Source organism: Pezoporus flaviventris, unplaced genomic scaffold, assembly GCF_033815535.1.
Source record: "Pezoporus flaviventris isolate CSIRO_AGI_PZ_B2104156 unplaced genomic scaffold, CSIRO_AGI_Pfla_v1 ptg000064l, whole genome shotgun sequence".
NCBI lineage: Eukaryota > Metazoa > Chordata > Aves > Psittaciformes > Psittacidae > Pezoporus > Pezoporus flaviventris.
Window position 1 is genome coordinate 3,314,025 of NW_026892612.1, and position 25,118 is coordinate 3,339,142.

The window sequence follows — 25,118 nt, forward strand, 5'->3', positions numbered from 1 at the left end:
AAAAAATAACTGTTACAACTGAAACCAGGACACCAGTGAATACTAGCTGCATCTTCTTACTCTGCCTGCTCTCTCGAAAGTCCATTTTGGTTTCCCATCTTCCTGCTAAGTTGCCTATCTCAGCATTGAGTTTTCTGCCCAGACACATCACTATCTTTAGTTGCTGTATGTTATGTCAGCCTTCCCCACAAAGCTTCCAGAACTTGACAGTTAGCACATCTATCACAACACAAACTCTCCAGGCGAGACTGCATATACTCCAGACTCCAATGCATGCAGTATTGAGTGAATGGATCTTTCAGTGAGCCCCCACTGGGAGAAAATACTACAAAATACTACTACTATCCCATGGCCATGTTTACAAGTTACAATCAAACATCAATACCTCATGTATTCTATAAACAGTGAAATAATCATACTTTTGTCCAGGCACTAACATTAACAAGCTTGTAACTGGAAACGAATGATAACATTCATAAGAGTAATCAAGCGAACATTCAAAATCCCAAATACTGAAAGTGATTCAACTACATAGGTGTCAAAAAAAAGTGCATCAACCAGAGATCATCTGTTGAAGCCTAATTTAAAATCAATATGCATCACTAAAACATTAAGCGTAGCACTAATCTATTTATTAAATAGATTTTTGTATACAGCATTGGTTTAATACTACTGATACTCTGTTTATAGAACATCATGGACTTGGGTGTATGGCTTTTTCCTTCAGCCCGTGCTGGGCTAAAATACAGAGCTGCCTTTAAAAACATCTTCTCAGTCTTCCCTATTGAAGTTGCACTTCAATGAAACAATGGACACTTGAAGCAAGTAATAAGCAACTGGCTTTTACTTTAGGACAGATAAGGATTTTTAACATCATATTATAAGCATATTTTCCACCATCACGACCTCTGACCCACTGTCTTCCTAAAAATGGGTTGGGCTTTTGTTTTCCCCTGAACTTTTGCTTTAACATTTTTCCTGTAATTTGGTGTAACATTCTCCAGCTGCACTTTAACATGACACTCCACTATAAAAAAGCCACGTCTGTATAGTCGTGGTGACTATAAATCTGCAAAGTAACCTCAAATACTGAATATAATATACCTCCTAAAACATAAGCTGGTGTTAGAGACAACAGCTTGATGTATGAAGAGCCTGGAACAAAAAGATCTTCTTCATCCATGTCCTCCTCCTCCAAAGTGTTTACTTCTGGTCGTGCCTGAAAGATTTAAAGAAATAAATTAATCAGCACAAAATTTCAAAATCTATTACCTTTCATGATTCCAAGTGTCAACGAAGTGTCAAAAATACCGACTAAATATGAGAAGTTCCTCATTTCATTAGTTTCACTCCATTTTGTTAATTTGAAACTAAAAGAATAAAAGCTTTTCTTCTACCTGAAGGAAAGGCAAAGCTGGTTGATAAAAATCACATGAGTATGTAAATCCATATCTATAAAAGTAAAATTTCTAAGTGTCAAAACTGAAGTAATATTACTAAAACTTCATTTTCTCTGATTCTTCTTCAATTAGAGAAAATCATATTGGCACTTTGATATACACGCGGCACTTGTGTTAGGCGTTATGATCTCATACTAGTTTTCAGAATTTGAAAAACTGCAACATATTTACAATGCTTTCAATGAAAACATATTTACTTATTTTCTAACAAGTGTAAAGTAACAGCACGAATAAGAGCTGTGTACTATTGTGAAAATTCAGTATTGCAGCAATGTTTAGATACATTTTTCAGCTGTAACGTTTGTACTGAAATCGCCTCACTGATTTATATAAAGCAATAACGTTTTTTAATTTTAAAGTTGCTTATTCTGACCTTTCATAATAGCTAGTTACAACACACAGATGGTGCCAACCTTGCAATAATGCCGTAAATAAAAACTTACCAAAGTATTTACTACACCATAAAGTACAAACAGACTACTGACTATTGCCAAGTCTGTCTTAAAAAAAAAAGAACTTTTTTCCAAAAACAGCACCTACTTTTCAAACTGACTTGCCCATTTCAGGAACAAAAGCACTAAGCATGAGGGTGACTGCAACAGATGAAGCAGTAATCACAAGTGCTGCATAGTGTCAAGACTCAACTGCAACCAATAACAGAAAAGCTTAAAATGCAAATTAGGTGACCAAAAAATAACCTGCTGATTTAACTAATGCATTAAAAAAAATTACTTTCTGATTACTTACACCTCACTCTCCATTTGTACCCTCTCCTAAGTCCTGTTTATGCTAATCATACATACTACCATCCCATTTCACCAGCAGAAGCTCAGATTCCTTCTATAAGGGAAGATGGTTCTCTGGCACAAACTCTTCTCTCCTTTCCAAGAAGGTAAGAGGATACAACCCATGTAAAATGCTACCTGTTCAGGAAGATGAAGAATTTTATGTTCTTCAGAGCCAAATGCCGAGAGTGATTTGTAAGCTGAAATGGCTACAACAGCATCCTAGAAAATTAAGCGGAGGAAAAAGAAAATCGCAAGCACAGCATACAGTATTGCCATCAACTGGAAACTGCACACACAAAGAGCCTATCCATTAAATACTGAATGCTGAAAAAAACTTTAAAATAACAATGTTTTCCTGAGGCACACTCTCAATTGCTTACTTTATACATACAATGCAAACTAGGAGGATCCATTACATAAGCTGGATAGTAAACGTCTGACTGCTAAACGCCATTACTGCTGGAAGGGTAGTTTATGTAGCAATATCCAAGCTATGCTTAAACTAAAATACTTTGGTTCCTCCAGTCCTATGGTGATGATGCATTACAATACCCCAATAAAGAATTCAGTTAGTTCTCATTGTGGCAGTTTTGCCTAGATGCTTCACCACATTAAAGCTGAAGTCCACCACTGGAGTCAAAGTTATTTTTGCTACAATTCTCATTGTGAGTGGTAGATGTTAGGACCATCAGTTACCACCTTTCATGTGCATTACAATGCTTCACAAGCAGCATTAAATGATCAGTAACAAGAAGAAACCGTATTAGAAATGAGACCCCTTATGAGACAGATAACCTTGTCTTGTTAGAAAGGTATAAAACAATATCCAGTTGCTGACACCAGGAATTAACACTTTCGGCTGTATCACCTACCTTGTTTTGTGTGTTGTTCCAAAGGAAGTTGACAACTTGAGCTTTAAATTTCTGCAAAAGCAATCAAAACAGACATTCAGGTTTTCTTTAACCAAATAAGCAGCTGAAATAGAGACAGTTACCTAAAACAAACTGCTGCTACATCAACATGCACTGAGCTAGGAAAGTGGAAAGGGCACGTTTAAACTTCAGACGCATTCACATATCCCCACATTCTGGAAGACAGAAAACTGATCAACCTTGCACTGGGATTTTCCACCTATCTCCCATGATTCACTAATGCAAGCCAAACTTGTGAAACTGTATGGAAACATGCATTATGATTAACCTCAATTAGGCAGCGTGTGCAATTCAGATACTAAAACCAAGCAGGTACACATAAAACACATACACAAAGATGCATGAAAAGAAGAGACTCACCTTATTCCATGAACACATACCTCATGTTCACTTGTATTCACTGTTAATGAGGGAACCAGGGCAAAAAACTCATTCAGTGCTTTTAAAATGAGGGGCCTTGTATCACAACACAACTTTGGAGACAGAGCACTCCATGTAGAACGGATGCAAACAACCTGAAGAAGATTAGAAGGCACCATCGCTAACAGCAAACCCTACGATTTAAACATCTCTTTTCAGCACTTGCCACCTTTCTTCCGACTTAGGAACAGGAATTAGGAATTTGTATTGACAAAAAAAAACAAGCATGTCAAAATTTTATCTGCGTTAACAATCTCACCATGTATTAACTGACATCATGCAATAATACTGCACAACATTTCATCAGATATAGCAGCTACTAGAAGGAGCAAAGAGGATGCTGTTAGCAATACATACAAAGTTGCAGACGTATCTTTATGTAATGTTACTGGTCCAATTCACTTGTGCAGCTTAGTTTAAAAGTAAGCTCTTCACAGGAGCTCAACAAGATGAAAGCAGAGGAAGCTACTGAGGAAACTATGCTTCCTGGGAGCCCTCCAAACCAAAATACTCTTAATCTTTACACATAATCAAATCCAAATAGGTCTGCAGAACAGAAGAAGACTGTGAAACTACAGGAATACAGCAATTTTGGGGAAAATGTCAAATTAAAATAAACACTAATACCACAGCTTCATAACCCCTCCACTAAGCAGGTCAGTTCTTACAATTTTCAGTGAGAGAAATCACTTCAATGAAAAAGAAACATAAGAAAAGTAATTCTGTCAGGAAACCACAGTAGCATCATGCTTCCAATTTTTAACTTGGGGAAAAAAAAAAAAATTGTTTCTACCGTTAATAATGAATTTGGAGTCTTGACATTTGCTTTCCAAGTCCTTAGAACATAGTAACTTCAGCCTTTTAAATCTGCCTTTGCAGAAACCAGAAAGGCACTACACACTTCCTCCAAGCTCAAGACCGGTGTATACCCATGATGAATTCAGCCAGAGGGCAGGAGACCTGCATGGATAAGCAGGGAGCTCCTAGCAAACCTTAAACTCAAGAAGGAAATTTACGGGAGGTGGAAAAAGGGAGAGGCCAAGTGGGAGGGCCATAGGAACATCAGCAGGGTATGCAGAGATGTGACGGAGAAGGCCAAGGTGCACTTAGAATTGAGCTCGGCAAAGGACATCAAGGACAACAAGAAGGGCTTCTACAAGTATATCAGCAGCAAAAGGAAAATAAGAGAAGATTCTCCTGGAGACATGATTCACTTTTGAGAACTCAATTAAAAAAGGCACTCCACTTTTTGCCTAGATTTAAATACATGAACAGTCCACTGAATACAAGATCACTTTTTGTGCGTATGTTCATAATTATTGTTATGCACTTTACCAAAATATCCTTAATTCTAAGTTATGAGTCTCTGAAATTGTTAAGCAACTTGTCATCAAGGCATTTGAGATATTGTGCCCAAAACATCAGTGCCACACGCAATCAAGCAAAAAATTTTACAGTATATAGAGAAAAGAGTAAGCTTTTGTGTCGTATGAAAAGATGAGGAAGCAGACACAGGCTTTTTATTTTGTTGAAGCTTTGGAAGAAAAGTATAGGCTTTGAAGTCTCTCAGTGAAAAAAAAGAATACTCACAAGGGTGATACAGATTAATTGTTAGAGAAGTATTTTGATTTCTTCAGACAGAAGGTTATCCTGAAGTAAAGGTATTACTGCTGTGCAGCAATACCAGAGCTGAAATCCAAGCTTTTACTTTTCTCTTTTTCCTAGTGTTGCGAGTCAGTACAGCATGAGTATGGTAAGTACACAGGGATTTTTTGCAAGCTGAAAGCAATTACACCCAAATGAAAAAAAAAAAAAAACCAAAAAAAAAAAGATCGCAAAACCAGCACTGTTCCCCTTGACCCAGTAGTTATTGATGCTCAGCTTTATTTCCAAGAAAACATGATTCAAGCTTCAGATGACAACGAAATCTGCATTATTCAGTGCACTCACAAAGAAAGAAGTCTCCTTACAAATGTGAATACTTCCACTTAGGGATGCTAAAAAAGTCCTTTCTGGTCTACTGCTTATATTCACAGTCGTATTTTATGAAGAATAACAACAGCATACAGGAAGATCTCAAGCTAAGCTGTGGCCTGCTGTATAGGTTCTCCTTCAAGACCCAAAGTGATTTGAGTATTTTATGCACACTGGAAATTCTTCAGACTCTTCCTCACACCAATGCAGACACCCTCAGAAATCTTTGCACAGTCAAAGCAAATGGCCTTTCTCACCTTGGAACCTGATGAAAAGTGTTCAAGTAGTAAGAGTGATTTTGATCCTTTTGGAAAGGGAAGGGGACCCGATGAAACACTTGTTTTCAAGTCCAAATCCATTCATAGCTAATACTCCGATTCCCACTATACTTTCCTCATTTCTTCTTCAGTAGGAACAATTTACTCTGCAAAACCAGCTCAAACTAACAGTTTAACTTATCCACCTGTTTGACAGTCAAATAATTCCTTCACATTCCTCCATGTACTCTTAGATGAGAGCTTCTCTTAAAAATTCATGGTTACTTTACTACTCTGATTCTATCTATACTGATTACTCTTTACCATGAGACCTAAAGTAACAGGCAACTACTAGATTGACAATACACAAGATCCGTTCATCTCACAAATAATCTTTTTTTCATGCTCATGTGTTGCATTCAGCTTCCAGAATTCACACTGAACCCCAAGACCCCTAGTGAAAAGGTCAGCTTTTATTCTGCAGGAGGACACAGTGATTTCAAAAGCTGATTGCACCAGCTGCCACAGTGATTCTTTGCTGAGGAAAATAGTGATGCTGCACAAGCCTGCTCTGTATCTGCTTCTTCTGGCGTAGGGGTTATCAATCTCTCTCTCCCTCTTTCTTCTTTTTTAAACCATCGATGTATGCTCTTTATTAAGTATAAAAAATGTTAATATTTATCTCTAGGACTGATGCACATTTCAGATGGAAAAGAAGCCTTCTGTATACCAATGCACCTGTGTTTCAGAACATCCATACATTCAGGAAGACATCACTGCCTCAGACCCCATTCATAACATTTGGGGTTAGGTGTTTAGAATGTTTTTAAGGGTTAAAAATTATGCTTCTGCCATCAGTGACGTTTTCCACATCCATACTATCTTCGACAAAGCTTAAAGACTATTAGGCTGTAACTGCTACTTACCTAGGTTTTCATTAACAGCTTAACTCTGTATAGTGAAGAAACTAATGACTACATAACTCTAACTAAAGCACAACAGCAACACATAATTGGTCCTACTTAGCCCTTCCTGGATAAAAAATAAGCCTCTACTGGCTCATCTTCACCCTTAAAGACCTGCATGACAGCTCAATAAACAATCAGTACAATATTCTGAATTTCTAGGCAGTGAAAAACACCTATAAAATGCTCAGCCAGTGTTACAGTTCTCGCTGAAGAATTACAGAGAAGTGATAAAAAGAAGTGTCAAGTTGCAAAGGAAGCTTGACTAGGCAGTATTACTGGTATTAAAACTTTATTCTTGAGAGACTTTTCCACTTGCTTATGCTCTCTCTCTGTAAGAAGCCATGTATTCTAGCAAAAACTTAGGTAATTTCCCTGAGGCATTTCAGCAAAACTCACACTACTCCCTGAGGAAAAATTCACTTTTCAGATTTTGCCACCATATCTAAAATAATTCTGCCTGGAACTTATCTGTTCCTACAGTTTGTCTCTCAGTTTTCAGGCTCCACTGCAATGACAACAGCGCCACAAAGAAAAAAGAAAAAAACAAGCAAACAAAAAACCCCAAAACAACAAACAGGACTACCACACCAAAACCACCAAACAACAACAACAAAACTGACAAAACAAAGAAACATACCAAACCTGTAACAATGCAGGCATAGAACCAAAGTCTAGAAAAAAAAAAAAACAAAACAGAAATAGCTATGGCAAAGCTAGGTATGAGTTTACAGACTCAGCTTTTGAAAGGGGAAAACATACCAGAGCTGCAAATCAAAACTCTTCTTTAAAGAATCTGAGCCACAATGCCATGAAAACTTCCAAGTCTATGAAATTAATGCAAAGCAACAGAAGACTCAGTCAAAGATAAATACAAATCCCTCTATGTAATGAAATCACATGAAGGGATGTTTATGAGCATATTATACAAAGGCATTAAGAAATATAGTTTTACTGTTATTCTGCACTGAAAGGAAAAAGCATCCTTGGCATCACTGAATTCAGACAATTGCTTAATTGAGCAGTAAATTCAGTGAGTGCAAAACACATTTCAGAGTGCAGTTTAACAAAAACTGAAGATGCCTTTTGAGTTGAATCCATTTCAGAGATAGCAAACCCATGAGTATGTTTCTATGGTAACAACCACTGACAGCTAGCAAGACTTAATTTGGTAACATTCTGAATGAAAACTATGTCTCTCTTTTCCGTTTTTCAAAACACTGTTTGCAAGAACATGAAAATATCTTTTCCAATATTCAGAAAGACAGCACTTTTTAGCACTAGCTAAACTAAACTACCTAAACATTTTAACTTTGTAATGAGCTAGTTGTCTGGAAACAGAAAATACACCTTGTATTAATACACAGAGAAAGAGATTCAAGCTGCTGTGTCTTCATGAGGTCTCAACTGATATTTTTATTTAGGAAGACTTTGAAATTGGTAGCTAGACAAGATGGTTTAATGTCATTCTTTTCTATGGTATTAACGCACATTCTCCAATTTCAGCTAACAGGTGAAAAAAAGGCCATAAAAAATAGTGAGCAATCTAACATAAGTTTCAGATTCAGCAGATATCCACACCACACCTAAGCAATGGCAAACTGCACTTTTTTATAATTGTTTGGAACGACTACACATCTTAGCATTTTCAACATTCAGCATTTTCATCCACAGCAGAAGGACCTAAGTCAAATCTGCAGGTACATCATATATCAAACGTCTTTGTATCAGCTACACTGAAACAACATACTGTTTTTGGACCACGTATAGTTGGTAAGCCAAAAACCACAAGCATTAAGTCACACATCCCCAACAGTATTACAACAATCATATGGTATCTTACATGCTAAGGATTGTTTTCCATACATACACACGTAAACATCATACACGCTAAGCGCAGTACTAAGTGCCACACAGGATCTAGTACTTAGCATACTGTAGCGAATAAATACTATTTCAGTAGTTTAGTCAACACCAATACTTTGACTAAAAAAGTGAAATTTTTAAGATTTTTTCCTTTCAAAGGGTTTAATTTCCTTATATACAAAAATATTCATAAAAATGGCAGAGATTATATTAACACATTATTGATTTTAAATCTACTGATACATATCTTCTTGAGAAGTGGAAGTCCAGCAGAAATAAATTTTTTTCTAGCAACTAAAAGAAACATCATGTGTTTCCAAATGCTAAATACTTTCTTGAAGAGTATAGGCATCCTCTACTCACAGAAAGATGATTCTACAGTACAGCAATATACATACACCAGCATATGCAACTTTTGACCATTTTGTTTTTGTAATCAATGACTTGCCAGTCTCTAACATGCTCAACATGTGCTGAAATGTCTTACTTAACTGCAACTGCTAATATACTCTCTCAGTCGAGATCATGGTATGCTAAACATGACATACAGTCCCAAAATATACCATGTCTAACAAGTTACATTATTTGAGAAAATAACTCCTTAGGAAAAAGAAGTCAATCAAACAAAAAATGTTAAAATTACATTCATACTTCTTTTGTGGATCCTTTCAGCCTTTCACAACCAAATGTTTCAGTTTCCTCACTCACCACTGCCCTTGTACTGTTCTTGAGAGCAAAAGGTAAAGAACACCATTTTATCTGCTTTCTTTATTTGTATTTAAGGAGATTGTTTGTTAAGGTTTGTTTTTAAAACTAAAGGAGGTCCAAAAAAATGAAAGTGCTTTAGCTATCAAAAATCTTTGCCAGTGACATTTCAGACTTGACCCTTCATCATAACACTGCCACTATCCAAAGCCCTAAAGCAGGGAAAAAAGGTATGAAAAAGAATCTTCATTTTGGATCAGGTCTTTAGGTACTGGCCAGGCACTGAGACAAAATCCCCGATGCACAGTACCAGCTGCTGCCTAAAATCCAAAGCTGTGCAGCTCCAGTCTTATATATGTTGTAAACTCAAAGAATTGAAGGCTCAAGTCCTGCAGAACATCTGAGATGCTGGCAGGATGAGCAGCAGGAAGGGTCTTAACTGATGACAGAACATTGATGTTTCCATCTACTGTATTCTCCTGTCTTCTCAGTGTGCGGCACTCTGGACCGCTACTGGACACAGGATCATCTCCACCATAGTCCCATTAAATAGCTGTGTATGAAGCTAAACAACACAGCTAAGAATCAGTGGAATTCTCCACAGCCAGTGTTTTCTCAGATTAGAAAGGCACATATTACTCTGGCAGCTAGTTAAAAAACTTTGCATTGAGAAACTGCTCACATTTCTAGGATTCACAATCACACTGGGAACACACTGTTCTGAATTCAAACCCCATTTCACATTCAATTCAATGCAATTACAAAAATAAGCACCAGTCTACATCAAATTCTTTATTCAATGAAACTACAGAACTACAAAGACGTTACCATAATTTAAGTAATAATATTTTCAGTTCAGAGGTATTCAATTAGATAATCACAATTTAGAACCATTAAGCATGGTTAATTAATTAAAATTCTCCTACTGTATGATGTCTCTGATCTTTTAAGAGTGCTTGTAATTTGATGGAAATCCAGAAACTTATCAACACCACCCAGAATGTTTCTGCTTTTGCGAAGAACACTTGCAATAGAGTTCCCAGCCTAAGGCAGATGGTCCTGTAAAAATGCCTTTGACAGCAGACAGCTCAAACATTAAAACGTAATTCAATAATCCAACACCCAAGTATCAGATCTAAAAAAGTCCCAAGCAAATTTTGATTCTTCGCAGTTATGGCAAGAATGTTTGAAAAATTCCATTGATACATCCAGAAATCAAAAAATACTAGCATTCTGGAAACTATAGCTCTTCAAGAATGCAAAAGGCAAGGTTTTCTAAGTATCAAAAAATAACTTAAAAATAGTGCAGGTGTATGTTTGTGTGTTTAATTCCTCAGTGGATGCCTTTACAACGAAAAACATCCTTCAAATCATTACAGCTTGTTCTGCTACAATAAGGCTTATTTATTTGCATGCTTCCCAACCAAGAGATTCTTATTAGCAAACCAGAAGACAAAGTTATAATTCTTTTCTAGCCTTGAGAAAGCAACTAAATGAACTGTCAAAATACATAAAATGACAAAGCTTGGGAACAGCAAGAAAATAATGTTAGCACCCCCTGGACTACGCTAGTATACCACACATCCTATGACAGAAAATGAAGTTGCCACTGTAGTGAATGTTTCCAAAATGAAGAGAATTTGGGTGCAGAGACAGGTGCAGAAGGAGAAACTGTGACTAGATGACCTTTAAAGGTCCCTTGCAACCGAAACCATTGTATGACTTGATGATATAACAATGCATTTGCAAAAGGAAAAAAGTACATTTACATTGCCACAAAATCTGACATTTCCAGCTTTCAAAAACCAGAAACTGCACCAGTGATGAAGGTACACTGAAATGGCTTTTGGTAGATGACTTGAAAGTGGAGGTGGAACCACAGTTTTCAATTCAGATGGGCGGGGGGAGGGGGAAAGGAGAAAACAAACAAACAAACAACTAACAACCAAACCAGTATAAAAAAAAAACCAAAACTAACAAAAAAACAAAAAGCAGCAGCAGCATTTTTAGAGGCAGTAGCAGGTTAGCAGGATAGCCAGTAAAATGGCAAATATTCTGACAGTGGGTGCTCACCAGACTAGTCAGACTGAACGCAGGCCAACAAGGTTCCAAGTCAACTTATTTTATTCACGCATTCAGCATGTGGAAAATCCCGTACCTATATAAAGCCTGGCAGTTCCTTTCAACAACAGTCCTACGCAACTAAGGAACTGCACCTACAATACTGGCTAAAGAGTTCAAATAGGTATTATGGTGTTAATTACGTACAAGGCTGAGGATATAAAGTAAGGCAAAAAGAGAATGAGGAGTATATCTGACCTGAAAATATCTCAACACAAACTCACCATTGTAAAAGTACAGTTTTATGGTTTTAAACAGCAACCAACTTTGTAATTCCTACTTAGGTTAAACTCAGTCAACACTGTTTGTTCTCATGCAGCTTTTCAGTTCCTTATATTATTCTGCTATGCTGGTTTCTTTCTGGTCAATAAAATGATTAAATGTGGACTGAGGGAATAAACAGCAAGAAACCACTTCCAGAAAAAGCTTGGAAAGGGTTCTAAAAACTATGCTTGTAATTTTTGTTCTTGAATGTTTCTTAACTTGCATACAGTACTTGGTACAAGAAATCGATTAAATGCCAGGATAGATGTCCTCATAGGAAGTTCACTGGCTTCCGTTGAAATTACCGGGAAAAAAAACAACAAAATACTTGCCTAGAATTAGGAAATGTGGCTTGGCAAAAAAAAATGTGTATTTTACATTCTTGACATGCAAGTCACTGTGCACTATTCATTAAAAGCTACTAGAAAAAAAGAGGGGAGAACAGCCCTCCTTGTGAGACCCACTTAAACTAAGCTAATATTCTTAATGCTGTTCAACAACAACAAAAAAAAACCAAAACCCACTAAACACAACAAAAAAAAACCAAACACAAACCAACAACAAAACAATGTTACAGCACATTTTATTATAGCATTTGTTTCACAAAGAAGCTTTTTTGAGACTCTCAGAACTTAGCTAACTCAGCTTTGACAAAGACACATAGTGTATAAAGTTCTATTTTCAACTACGTCAACACTATACATATGAAAACGTAATTTGTTATGGTGGTGCAGAAGCTGGCTGAAAATTAGGTACTCACAAAAATTCTGCACCTAAGCAGCTGCACCCTTTCCCATGGTTATTTATTAAGACAGTGGCAGAGAGAAAACACCAAACCAAAGCCCTCCAACCAACCTCTATGATTATGCCCTTTAAGGTTACTGCACTGCAGACTGAAGTCTAATTACTAAACAAGAGACAGACTGCATTACTTAACCCAAATGGTTACCTACTTTACAAACAAGAGAATTCCCCATTAAAGTTTAATTATTCCCAGGTGGCAGGTCTGAAAATGAGGAAGCAAAACAAGATGAGGGAGGCATGTAAGAATTAGGACAGGAAAAATTGGTACCTGTCCACTAAGTGATTCCTTCTTTCCTTCCTCCATGAGCTGCTATTGCTGTCTCAGCCTATCACTTTTCAACAGGGGTACAGAACGTCTGCTCCCAAATGAGGTTTTCACAGTAGAATGTGACATTTGTCATAGGCCTAGCTCCTGCTTCTTTGCAAAACAAAGTCTAAATATAATCCAGCCTGGGAAAATACTGCTGAAACACTAAACTGCTTAACTACTAAATACTGAGGCCAGCATTCAAAGAACCTATGTGAAATTAAGAAAAGCCAAATTCCACACCAAAAGCAAACACAGTGATTACCCTGAGTAAACTGGTTCTTATTAGCCTTTGTCTGAAGATTTTTAACTATACTGAATACTAATGTCTGTGGACTGCTAACCATTTACCATGTTGCTCTTAAACTGCTGACATGATTTCAAATGTATGGCAATGGCTGGATTTTGCTGGATTGGCCTACAGCAGTAAACACTGCATTAAAAGTGAAGAAGTGGATAAACTTAAAACTGCTGTCTGACAGGATGGGTAAGTAAATATACCTGTAGGCTATCATTAGTCCACTAACTGAGACGGCCTGCATAGTCCACAGTTTGTCTATAGCGGGATTCACAGCATGTCTGTGCCTGTATCACCACATCTGGTATGCCACTGTGGAAACAAAGACCCTTGGCTCCTAACTCAGGGATATCATAGGATCACAGGACAATATGGGTTGGAAGGCATCTCAGGATATTTCTAGTCCAACCTCCTGCTCAAAGTAGGGTCACTATGAGATCAGACTCAGATGCTCAGTGCTGTGTCCAAAAGGAATGTGAAAACCTCTAAGGATGGAGACAATACAATCTCTCTGGGCAGGATGTTCCAATGCTTACTTGCCCTCTTCATCAGTAAGCAATGAATGCATTAGAAAACATAAAACAAAAACCTCCCCACTAGAAGTGATCTGACATCATATGAATCAAGCCCAGTATGGCAGGCCAGTAAGAAGGTATCAAAAGATTAGATGTTTTACATAATTTTCAGCCAATCAGAATTATGTGCCAAACAGCTGTTCTTTTCAAATCTCGTGGAAAAGACATGAAAGGATGTCTCTGAAATACACTGGAAAGATGACTGAAAATTTCAACCAATGCACTGAAGGACTGACCTGCTGTAGTAGAATTTCACAGTACAATTTCCCAGGAACAATATACTGATCTTGGAAGAGAGGAATTAAATTTGTCAGAAGGAAGGGGAAAAAAGAAAAAAAAAAAAAGAAAAAATCTGCCACAATCCAAAGTACTCTTAAAACAAAAGACAACTAAGAAAAAAGTCCATGATCCACAAACAGATCAAAACACAACAGCAAGCCAAATTCTTACCTCAGCTTCACAAAGTGCCTGAAGACCCTGTAACACTAAGGCAGCAGGTGAAGCTTGATCAGGTTTTGTGCATTCATTTAATACCTGGGAAATTGCAGCCAACATGTCTGCTCCATGCTGGTACGGCCTAAAAGAAAAAAACATGAAGATGCAAGCCAATATTCACACATATACACAAGTTCTATTCTATACACAAAACCTCATTATGTGTTGCTTTTGTTTAAGTGACAACTACACCAGATTAAAACTGGGAGGTAAAAAAAGATACAAACAAAGATATGATAGAAAGCTCTAAAGGCTGAGTGACCTGGAGAATTAAATCAGCACACATCAAAGTTCCAAACAGAACATCACAAAGTGATGAAGCAATGGAAGATTTTGTCCAAGGATGTTGTGTATACTAAAAGATAACATCATTCAAGAAGTGACTGAGAAGGAAAATCCAGAAAAGCACCCAACCTTTCTTTGGATAGAAAGACAGATCATTAGTTGTTCCTTCTAATGTTTCAATACTTTCTTTTTATAATTTGAAAGGCCTTTATGTTTCTACTCTGGATCAGTACAAGATGCATGTTTTGCTTCAGGCTGAAGAGATTTTAATTTAACTTGATTTATATGTGTTTTCTATTATTTTATTACAAACCCTAAACCTTACTAGTTGCTGAGATTAGTAATGCATGAGTCAGTATCTCATACAGCTAGAAAAATATTACTTGCAATTAATACAACAAAGTAGGAAAAAATAATGCAGCTTGTCTGGAGGAAAAAAAAGTTGGTTTCACTTACACTCATGCTTACCTCTGCCTGCATATATCTCTTATACAAGCAGCTTTAGCAATCAGCTTTTCCCATTGAACATCTTTGTCAACAGACAAAGATGGCATATCAGACATTGCCAAGAATTTCTGCAGTTCTGGATAAATTCGATCCTAGAAAAGATTAAATTTTAACGTTATCACACCTTTGAGAGCTGATAACAGCATTTTCATTGTTAGCACTTTTATATGATCTGTAAATACCTTGCTTTTCTTCATTAGGAGAATCTAATGCTGCACTGAGATCTAAATGGCTTCTGCAGACCAAATCTCTGTTGCTACTTTATGAACATAAAAGCAAATTAATGCCATATAACTAAGGTCTTATTCTTACTGTACATCATGAAAAGCAGAAAGCTGTCCTTCAAACATCCAGTCTAAGAGCTCATGAAATGAAAAGCAGGTTTCATGAAAGACATACTACAGAAATTTTTCACTAAGAGTCAGTGGAGGCACCACTCCCACCACTTACTTATTAACACTGATAATGAGCTATTAGTGTAAGCAATATTACAAAATTAATTTCTTTCTTGGTTAGAGGCAACTAGTTTTTCAACTACACTTATCTTAGGAACACTACGAGAATTTTCTAACCTGTCTTTCCCATAAGGATGTCATCAGCCGCAAAGTAACTGCTCTAAGCTTTGGCACGCTCCCCAGCATGTGTATGGCACGCAGAATTTGAGCAACACAAACCTGAAAGAAAATTTTTAACCAAATTTCACTGTTATTTTTTATGTCTGAGAACAAAGATTAATCTACAAATTATTTTATGACCAAGTACAGCAAGGAGATAACTGTCCAACTGCAATGTGAAATTAATTTTCTGAAAAACTTCAGTGCAAGTCCAAGAACATCTTCTTATGACATATATATAATGATACAGTGCAGACAATACAGCATAATGTACATTTCACTCTAAAACAAACGTCATATACCATCCAAGATATTAGAAAGTTGTGCTGAACCTTACAATCAGTTATTTTAAGCAAGATATGCATTGCTCAGTCTAAATAATTTTTTAGAAAATAAATGACCTCTTATTGATACAGTTTTTCTTTTACTAAAAACATTTATTCTGACCTTGTGTACACCCAGTGTAGGCAATGTATACAATACATCCCTGTAAAGTGCAGGCTCCAAAGGTCTTCCCAATTTAAATATTAGAACTGGGATCAGATTTGGGACCTAAAATAAAAGAAGAAAATAAGCTTAAAACTAGGTTGCCAACACGATATCATATATAAGACAGTGACCTTGTCAGAACATATTACAAACTCCTACCCTTTTGCATTAGTTCTTCTGCTAATAGGAAAGAGAAAGGAAAATTCTTAAGTCTGTAATTTCATAGGATTAACAATTTATTTTCCTTCAAATTATCATTTTACAAGCACTGTGTTACGTATGTTCAGCTGAAATCACTGCAATAATCCACACATGAACTTTTACTTGAAATAACATTACAGGCATATTGAAAGGAACACATAATTGAAAGTGGTACACTAAAATCCATACCAAATGAATGAAGAAACTATTCCAATTCAGTTCTGTCATTACACAGACATTCCAATGATGCTACTATCATAGCCCACAAACCTGTCACATAATACTATATAATTTACTGCACTCTTTAATATATGGTACAAAACTCCCAGAAAGCAGCCCCTGAAGTGACAAAAAAGGATGGGAGACATTCACATCCATTCCCCCTTTATTTAGACCAGATTTTCAGTATTTCCATACCTGCAGGTCCTTCAGTTTTTACTTGGGCATATTCACATCACTACCCTGTAAAATTAAAACTACTTAGGCTGGCTTTGCTTTTTCCCTTACTTGATTTCATGGATACTTAAAATTAATTACATAGTACTGCTTTACATTCTGCCTTTATACAGTACTAATGATTTTCACCTAGCCACATGGCTTAGTCTTCCACAGATAAAACTTGCGTGAAAAGATGTCATTCCCAAGAACAGAATAGCTAATTAGGAAATACGGTATTCACTAGTAGAAAGCAGACAAAATTATTTTTGAGTCTTCTGGCTTCCAGAAGATAATTTTTCTTTTATGGTGAACTGGGTACAGAGTTCTCCATTTCATTTCTAGTGTTTACTTCTGAAGTGAGTCACCCCTGGAAGAGGTTTTTTCCTCTTCAACCTCAAATTACTGTAACTTTAGAAAACTCACTGAGTAATGCCAAGACTGGAGGCTTAAAGCAGGAGAACAAACGTGCACTAAATTCTACACATACTGGGCTGAGCTAAAAGACTAAGAAACTCTCAAACCCAACATTTACAGGACTGGATCCAATCTTTAATTCACATTCCTACACCTCTGAAAATTCACCCTGGTAAAGCTGACCCTTTATATATATGTGAGTGGTTTAAAAATGCAGCAGTTAAAAAAAAACCTATCAATGGGAAACTTTGCTACAGCAGTCTCTCAACATGCATTTTTACATGAGCAGATGTCTTCAGATGATAACATTTCAGTTTACACAAGCCTGTCTCAGTATACAGAAACTACAGAGCAAGAATAATGAATAAAAATTCAAGAGCTCTGGGATTTTGCTTCTTTCTGTAATTACTGGTTCCGAGTTACAGACAAAAAGAAAATACTGTTTGTTCTACAAGACATCACTTATCTTTACAGCTGAACAATACAAATTTGGACATCTAGAGACCTAAAACCTTTGTCCTGGAATATGTATTTAATACCTAAAGAAATATCTGTAACACTTTTTTTTTCCTGGTTTTACAACTACTACTTAACATTCTTAAGTAGAATAAACCAGTTTATTCTATTTATTCCCCACATTTTTTTACTAATTGACTAGTCTCCTCCCCTGTTTTTCAAGGTTGCTGTCTACCATCTGTAGAGGCAGTCATCACTTCATAACCTCCCCAGACAGAGGACTGGCTTTACTGCAAATCTTTCAAAGTAAGAATCAATAAATACGTCTGAGAATTTAAGGTAGTATTCATCTGAGCAGACACACCTAGGAGCACTTTCAACACAAGACTTGCTCTCCTACCCATTTATTCCAAACTGAACACTGAAAAACAGAAAAATGAAACATTTACCCAAAACTTGAAGATTTAATGTGCTGACTTACCCTTCCTTCCCATCCCCCAATTGCAATGATTTGTTTAGACTAACTTACGCACAATGCAGTCATAGTCCCTGATTTACCCATGCCAAAAGGAAAACAACAATGACTATAAAAAAACCTATGTTCATTTACTACACAGGATGAAAAGTAGAATTAACTTTCTGATTAAATTAAATAGAATTGAACAGAAGACTTGAGTACCAAAGGCTAAACATCTTCAAAACCAGGACATGGCTAAATCAAGCCTTAGGGAAAGGGAAACTTGTACAGAAACCAAATACAGGAAAAAAAAAAAAAAAAATCCCCTTGAAGCTAGAAGACTTGATAGAAGCAGTTTTATTTCTGAGCACCTGTTGTACCTTAAGTGTCAAGGAAAAAAGTATCACCTGATTTGCTGTTACCTAAATCTATGAATGACACAAAGTGAATTGCAGGGTGACAAGCAAGCAATAGACATTCCATATCTCTAGGGGTGAGGGTAATCATTAACATTAATACAGCAACTCACGTCACCATTTTAGAGTCCCAATTTCACGTCACCATTTTAGAGGTCATGCGTGCTCCTCCGTTGAGATGCATAAGTTCTCCATAAAAGTGTTAAAACAATGCGGATAATATTATCCAGACAGTTTTGTATGCAGCAGCATGGTTGAAATATTCTCAGCTCAGATGGTAAGAACATTTTGTTAATTCTTTACATACCCATCCCTGATAAATGCTGTCATCAATTTATCCTTTGTTGGACAAATAGGCTACATAAAACATCAGTAAAGACATCAGATATGTTGTTACAGTAATCAAACTCATTACCTAAGTTTGTTCCTTCAGATCTCTCCCCACAGTGACTCTTCCTTTTGCCAGAGAAAGGGTCCTAAGCAACTCCATTTGATCATAAGCTAGTTCTCTATTTAACAAGCTACTTCCTGTATTCTCAGTTGTAGCTACATTGGACTATACATACAACAATTGACCGAATGACAGTCAAATCAAAATAAATTATAGTCCTAATCTGTAGTTATAAAAGCATCCAAACCCTTTAAAGCCAGTAAGCTCAAGCCTAGCCTTTATCAGCTGTGATGGTAAATTCATTCCAACTCCTGGGTTGGCATTAATTTTCCAGTTACAAATTTTATTCTAAACTAGGCAGGTATTAAATAAAAATTCTACAATGACTTTTACACTAAAATCTAGGAAACAGATACTAAAGTTGATTTACAAAATTCTCAGTAAAAGACTAAGCACACGCTTAGTTACAAATTTCCTTAAGGTATTGTCTTTCAAAGTGTACTTGTTTTGACCTTTCTATTCACACTGTAAGATAAAGGAGTAAGACCAAAATGTTCTAGTACAACAAAGCTGCTCCTCTCTCCATCTGCTTCACGTAATGGATAAACAACGCTGTGACTAATTTCAACATTAATTTATGCTAAATTTTCAGCAAATGGCTCAAGAGCTCCAAAATGCAGACATGATGACCCATTTGCTCCCAGTAGGTAGGAAGCAGCTCCAGAGGTGGGAGAGGCATGCTGCCTGGCAACACTGCTTTCTGCATTCCCTACACTCCTAGAGGATGTGTCAGGGAAGTCGAATAATCAAATATGTATTAAAACATAATTTTAAATTCTAGATGTTGGCTATCACTTCACATTATTCCCACCATATTTTCCTTGCTTGCATGCTTATCTTGCTTCTGTCTTTTATTCAGTTCTACATAAATAAATGGTGTTTTATAACAGATGGGTAAAGTAAGTGGTAAAACAGTGATCAGAATATCCTTTAAGAAAGTGAAAAGCCATCACAGCAAACTTAAAATATTTTGATTCTTCAGCTCCATAGGGCACTTTCTGAAGGATGTAGTGGAATGTGGTGTGGATACGTTAGTTATCTGGGTCAATTTTAACATTAAAAGATCATTCCAGGCCCCTCACAAAAAGCTAACCAGAAGGCAGGAAACAAATTGTCACTACAAAGTTCCAGATTTTATTTCTGGGAAATGTTAGGCCAAGTTCTGCAAGAGAGGTAGCAACAATCTAGTTTCCCAGTATGCAAGGCAGTGACATGAGCAGGTTTTCAAAAGCATTCAGTACTCTGGCATTTCTTGCTCCAATGAGCAAGAGGGAAGCATCAAAAAAATTCACACAAATGAAGGAACCAGTTTTTCAAAAAGGTGCACAAATGAAGTTCACTTTCTATTTGTAAAAGTTATAAAATAAACTGTTTTCAAAAATTAGAAGCACTTTTTAGAGAACAGAAGCTAGATTTTCAAAGGTTTCATGTACTGTGGGGCAGGATCCTAACCAGTAAATTTCAGCCATGAAGATCTGACTATAATGTGATTGTTTCCCTACTGCTACTCTCCACAGTACACATAATCAGACATCGAACAATATCATCAGACACCACCTGAGCAAGCCAAATCCAGTCCAATATATAAACATGTTTTCTACACAGATAAAAATGCATTTTACATTTTGCTTTGTTTTTAAACACACTCCCAACCCCCGAAGTGCACAAAAATGTATCTTCAGATGGATTTTCCAGAAGGGTGTCATTTACCACCAAAATATTTTATTCCAGCATTTGAAAGACCATAAAAGACGGGATGTCCTCTAGAGCTTCATAATCCTCTAATAATGGTAATAGATCTTGCGCTACTATTCATCAGTGACCTCTCAGTCAGATGATTTAATTTCTTCCCCTTGCAGCACAGCTGGTTTCACAGAGAGTGTCGTAACAGTTTTTGCACAACAAGAAAATTCACCCAATTAGAAAAACTGTATTAAGTGTTTCACGAACATCATGTGTCAGTGCAGCTTCTGCAGCGATTTAAGACAGACTAAAAGGCCATGTACTACTCTTTAGTCCTCAGCCTTTTAAAAAGATTTTTTGATTTTCTTCTATAGTGTTTCAGATCATTACCCCAAAACGCCTCAGCTAAAAACAGATCTTATACAATCATTAACATTGCACCACAAAAAGGCTTTTACTCAATGGGGAAGGAGGAGATACATACAGAGAGTCTTTTGTAGGTTCCCTTCATGGAAAGGGTAAGAAAATAAAAAAATAAAGCATAACCAGAACAATGTCTGCAAAATCAATTACAGTAATTATTTTTAAACTTAGCAAGGTTTTTAAAATGCTCCATTAATTTACTGCAGAAAAAAAAAGACTTTACATGAACAGCATTCAGTGTGGAAATGGGAGATACTGTTTGTGACCCACCCCCACGGAGTTGTAATAAACATGAAAGCAATGACAAAAGCATTCTCAATGCACATTCTCTTCTGACCCTGTTTTGTTTTGAAACACAATTCCTCAGAACAGATTTTGCATGGCAATCACCCTTTTATTCAATTTTCAATTCACCACCCAAAGCTAGAGCCACTAACCGTCTGAACCACACAGCAACAAAATTTCACTAACAGCAGAATTACTGATTAACTTGATCACTTTAAAAAATAAAAAAGAAACAAGAAAGAAAAAAAAGCAACACATGATTCTTTTTATGCTATGACCCCACACCACAATATCTCAGCACTTCTGTATACACTGCTGTCATACAAGCAGTCTACAGTTTGGCTGCAAAGTTGACACTTTTTCTTTTTGCCCTTCAGACATTTTACTTACATTTTGCAAGGCTAAGTGCTGAGATTCTGCTAGTACAAGTTTATTTTGATTCAAACATGAATCAAAGACATGGAATTCTGAATATATCCACATTCATTTGGTTAGATCATCCTTCCATTACAAACACCCAGGTTTAAATAGAGTGTTCACATGCTACTAACACCAAAGGAAGAGATTCAAGTTAACAGGTGACTGTTTAAAAATAAGATTGAGATTAACAGCCATTTTTTGTTCTCTTCTTTCCACACCCAACCTCTTTCTTCTTCTTCAGAACAGCCTTCTAATTAATACACTATAGGTATTTCCAAATATTACCCAGCAGAACTCCTGCTGTATTACTACTTATACTGATTGCTTCATGTTAACTACGAAAAAGACAGGAGAATGCTCTACATACTTAGCAGAAATGAATTTTAGTACCCACAATAATTTAAAAAACTAAAAGCTCACCATCTACAGTCTCTTGTTAGCAAAGTGTGAGCAGTTAGATGATATAAACTGATTGTCATTTTGAGTTCTGCATTTTAAACAACAGTTTCTAATTCACATGACCTTCTGCTAATCATTAGGGAAAGAGAAAACAAGATACAGTTTGAACTTCACGTTCTTGCTGCATTTGGGCATGAGCCATTTTTCCCAAAGCCAGGAAGGACTTTAATTCTGATATAGTCAGAGCACCACAGTTAGCTCAAGAGGCTGCTCCCATCAATCTTACTTACTGCACTGGTGAATAAAAGCTTTGCCTTCAAACAGGCAGAACAAAGGAGGTAAAGCCATTCATGTCATGCTAAATATCAAGAAGTTCAGGATAAATTCCTCCTTTGCGTGTCTAAAGCTTCTGTAACTCTACTGACTTGCATTAAAATTTGTCTCTAACACTTTTCATTTAAAGTCAGTGGAGTAATTCCAGATTACTCCAAGGGAGTTCAGAAGAGATTCATTCTGTATAGAGTCCAGGCCACTCTGCTAAGGTGCCATATTCTTCAGTGATATTTTTTTGCCTGCAATTTATTTCTTTTCTGAATTACTATCAAACTGTATTTTGAACAACTATATCAAACAGTTAATAAACAAAGCATTATGCCTCTCCTCTTTCTGTAATATTCACCATACAACTGATTCATCATACACTGATTCATCATACAACTCAAAGACCTAATGCAGTGAACCAAGTTACAGTCAATCTACACACAAAACCAGGAAAGCCGCGATAAAAAGCCTGAAGTTACCTTAGCACTTTTTACACCACTAGCTAAGTTAGTCACAAGAAGGAAACTGCCTCACTTGCAGCAGTATGGATCAGAACTGAAGTTTCATAGGATATAGCAGAGGTATATATCTATATCTACTGCAGGTGTTGCAACATGTATTGGTAACTTACTTATCCCTTTTCCTAGATGGTAACTAATTCACTTACAGGGCCTGGTTACAGGCTATTTAGTGAACCTGTCAGACTACTCATGCTACATCTGAATGTTGACTTATAGAAAGAAATTTTGAAGAAATATTTAATTACTAATCCGTACAAGCCTCATTACAACACAAAAGCATTGAATACAATACTTGAAAGACAAAGAAAATGCAAAATTCTCACAAATTGACAAAACTATTTTAAACAAATCATATACTTCCAAAACTATATCAATTTGAGTGCATTATAAAACACACCCATATAAGAAAACAACAAAAGACTACCCTGAAAAAGATTAGAGAAGAGACATAAAAGGTTAACAGCAGGCAACCCACAACAGATGAAACTGTCATTTGGTTTAAAATCTTCTCTGGCTTAAGAAATACAGTTATCTCCACAAGCACTGTACAACAGGCCTAGCTTAGCCCAGCATTTCACTATGTATTCAACAGCAAGCACATCCTAAACTGCTTCCCTGGATCAGAGTCAGAGTGCTCAGCACAACAAGTCATCAAGTGCATGTTTCGTAAGCTCTATCCAACTACTGTGCTGCAGGATATGATAACTCTTTGAGACAGAAAAAAAAAAGAAGCAAATAAAGCCTGTCTTTATGGCACATCTGAAATTGGAAGTAACACTTCCCCCTTATCTATATTCTGTTTAGTTTTTCAAATAAGATGTGACTGCTTGTGTATAATGTCTCATGCACTACCTATTATTGTTTCTAAATAGCGCCATTCATCTTTCCAGGTTATGTGGATAAATATAAGCATGATGCATAATTCTAGCTTGAATTCAGTACTGAAGCAGACAAAGCCTGTGCACATATTTTTAAGAAGTACACAAACACCGCAAGGGACTTTGCAGTCTTCCAATAGCCACAAAAGAACAGAGAGAATAACTTAAGAGGTCACCAAAAGTCAGAAATGGTTTTGTAGCCTCTTTTCCACTTCATCATGTTGTATTTTCATATATATAGATAATATTAACAAATAATCCAGTCTTTTTTTCCTAAGCCTAAACAATTAAAAAATACTCTAAAACTGAGACATAATACATATTTTGATGTAGAGTTCCAGTCAGTGTGGGGAATACACATGTGCATGTGTACGTCTAAGGGTCCACTAAGACCACAGTGGAAGTGCCTGCTTAGGGGTGAGGGGAGTCCCAGAGAGCAGTGGTGCTCCTAGGGGCAGGAGATGTGTGGAGGGGTGCATTTGTGTGTGTTCCAGGATGGGTGGGACAGTCTGCACCAGCAACTGCAGCGGAGCTGCGGCCTCAGAGGTTTGCACGTCCAGATGCCAGCAACTGGTGAGACTGGGATCAGAAGCCACCTACTGTGCACTCTGTGTATTCCCCATTGCTGAAAAGCTCCATATCATATCTATCATACATATTCGTACATTGTACACATATTCCCACTAGCAGACCCTCATCTTGCTTAGCCAGAAAGTGAAGCAGGGTAGGACCTCTGGTGCTTTTTTGTATTCTTGTGCGTGCTCTGTGTGCTTGCATTACATACATACAAGCACAGGTATGTGGTGTACACATGTGCTGCACGCGATGTACCTACTGGGCGTACAGGCAGTTTTACTACTTGTCAGACCTGAGGTCATTAAGCTGTGGCAGAGTTGTGTCTCTCAGGCTGCACAATCTATCACAACTCCTGTGACAGAAATCGAGTAACAGTTTTTACCTGAGAACAATCAGCCTTGACTATTTCTGTAGTACCCTGGAGTACATCATGAAGACTGTCTCCATCATTTTGGACCAGCAGATAAGCCAGCAGAAGAAAAACATGGGCAGGGACTTGAGTGGTGACAGGTAACAGCGATTTAACTGAAGATAACCAGTTAGTAACTGCAGACTTCTCTTTCATGAGCTCTATCATCTTCCAGGTTGTAAACAATGAGCTGTAAGAGCTGGTTATGGGGTAAAGGAGTTTACAGGATACCTGAGAACAAGCG

At 36.9% G+C, this 25,118-nt stretch overlaps 1 protein-coding gene across 1 annotated transcript in view; it reads right to left on the bottom strand.

Annotated features, from left to right (window-relative positions):
- The window catches only part of FOCAD (focadhesin), a 97,400-nt gene that overhangs the window by 47,833 nt on the left and 24,449 nt on the right, over positions 1–25,118 (bottom strand). The window contains exons 11-19 of the mRNA XM_061470846.1: positions 24,848–25,105; positions 16,085–16,189; positions 15,596–15,697; positions 14,985–15,115; positions 14,187–14,313; positions 3,561–3,695; positions 3,121–3,171; positions 2,384–2,467; positions 1,105–1,219 (exon numbers count right to left, since the gene is read on the bottom strand). Of these exons, the coding sequence (XP_061326830.1) occupies positions 1,105–1,219; positions 2,384–2,467; positions 3,121–3,171; positions 3,561–3,695; positions 14,187–14,313; positions 14,985–15,115; positions 15,596–15,697; positions 16,085–16,189; positions 24,848–25,105 (1,108 nt within the window). The remainder of the gene's footprint in view (positions 1–1,104; positions 1,220–2,383; positions 2,468–3,120; positions 3,172–3,560; positions 3,696–14,186; positions 14,314–14,984; positions 15,116–15,595; positions 15,698–16,084; positions 16,190–24,847; positions 25,106–25,118) is intronic.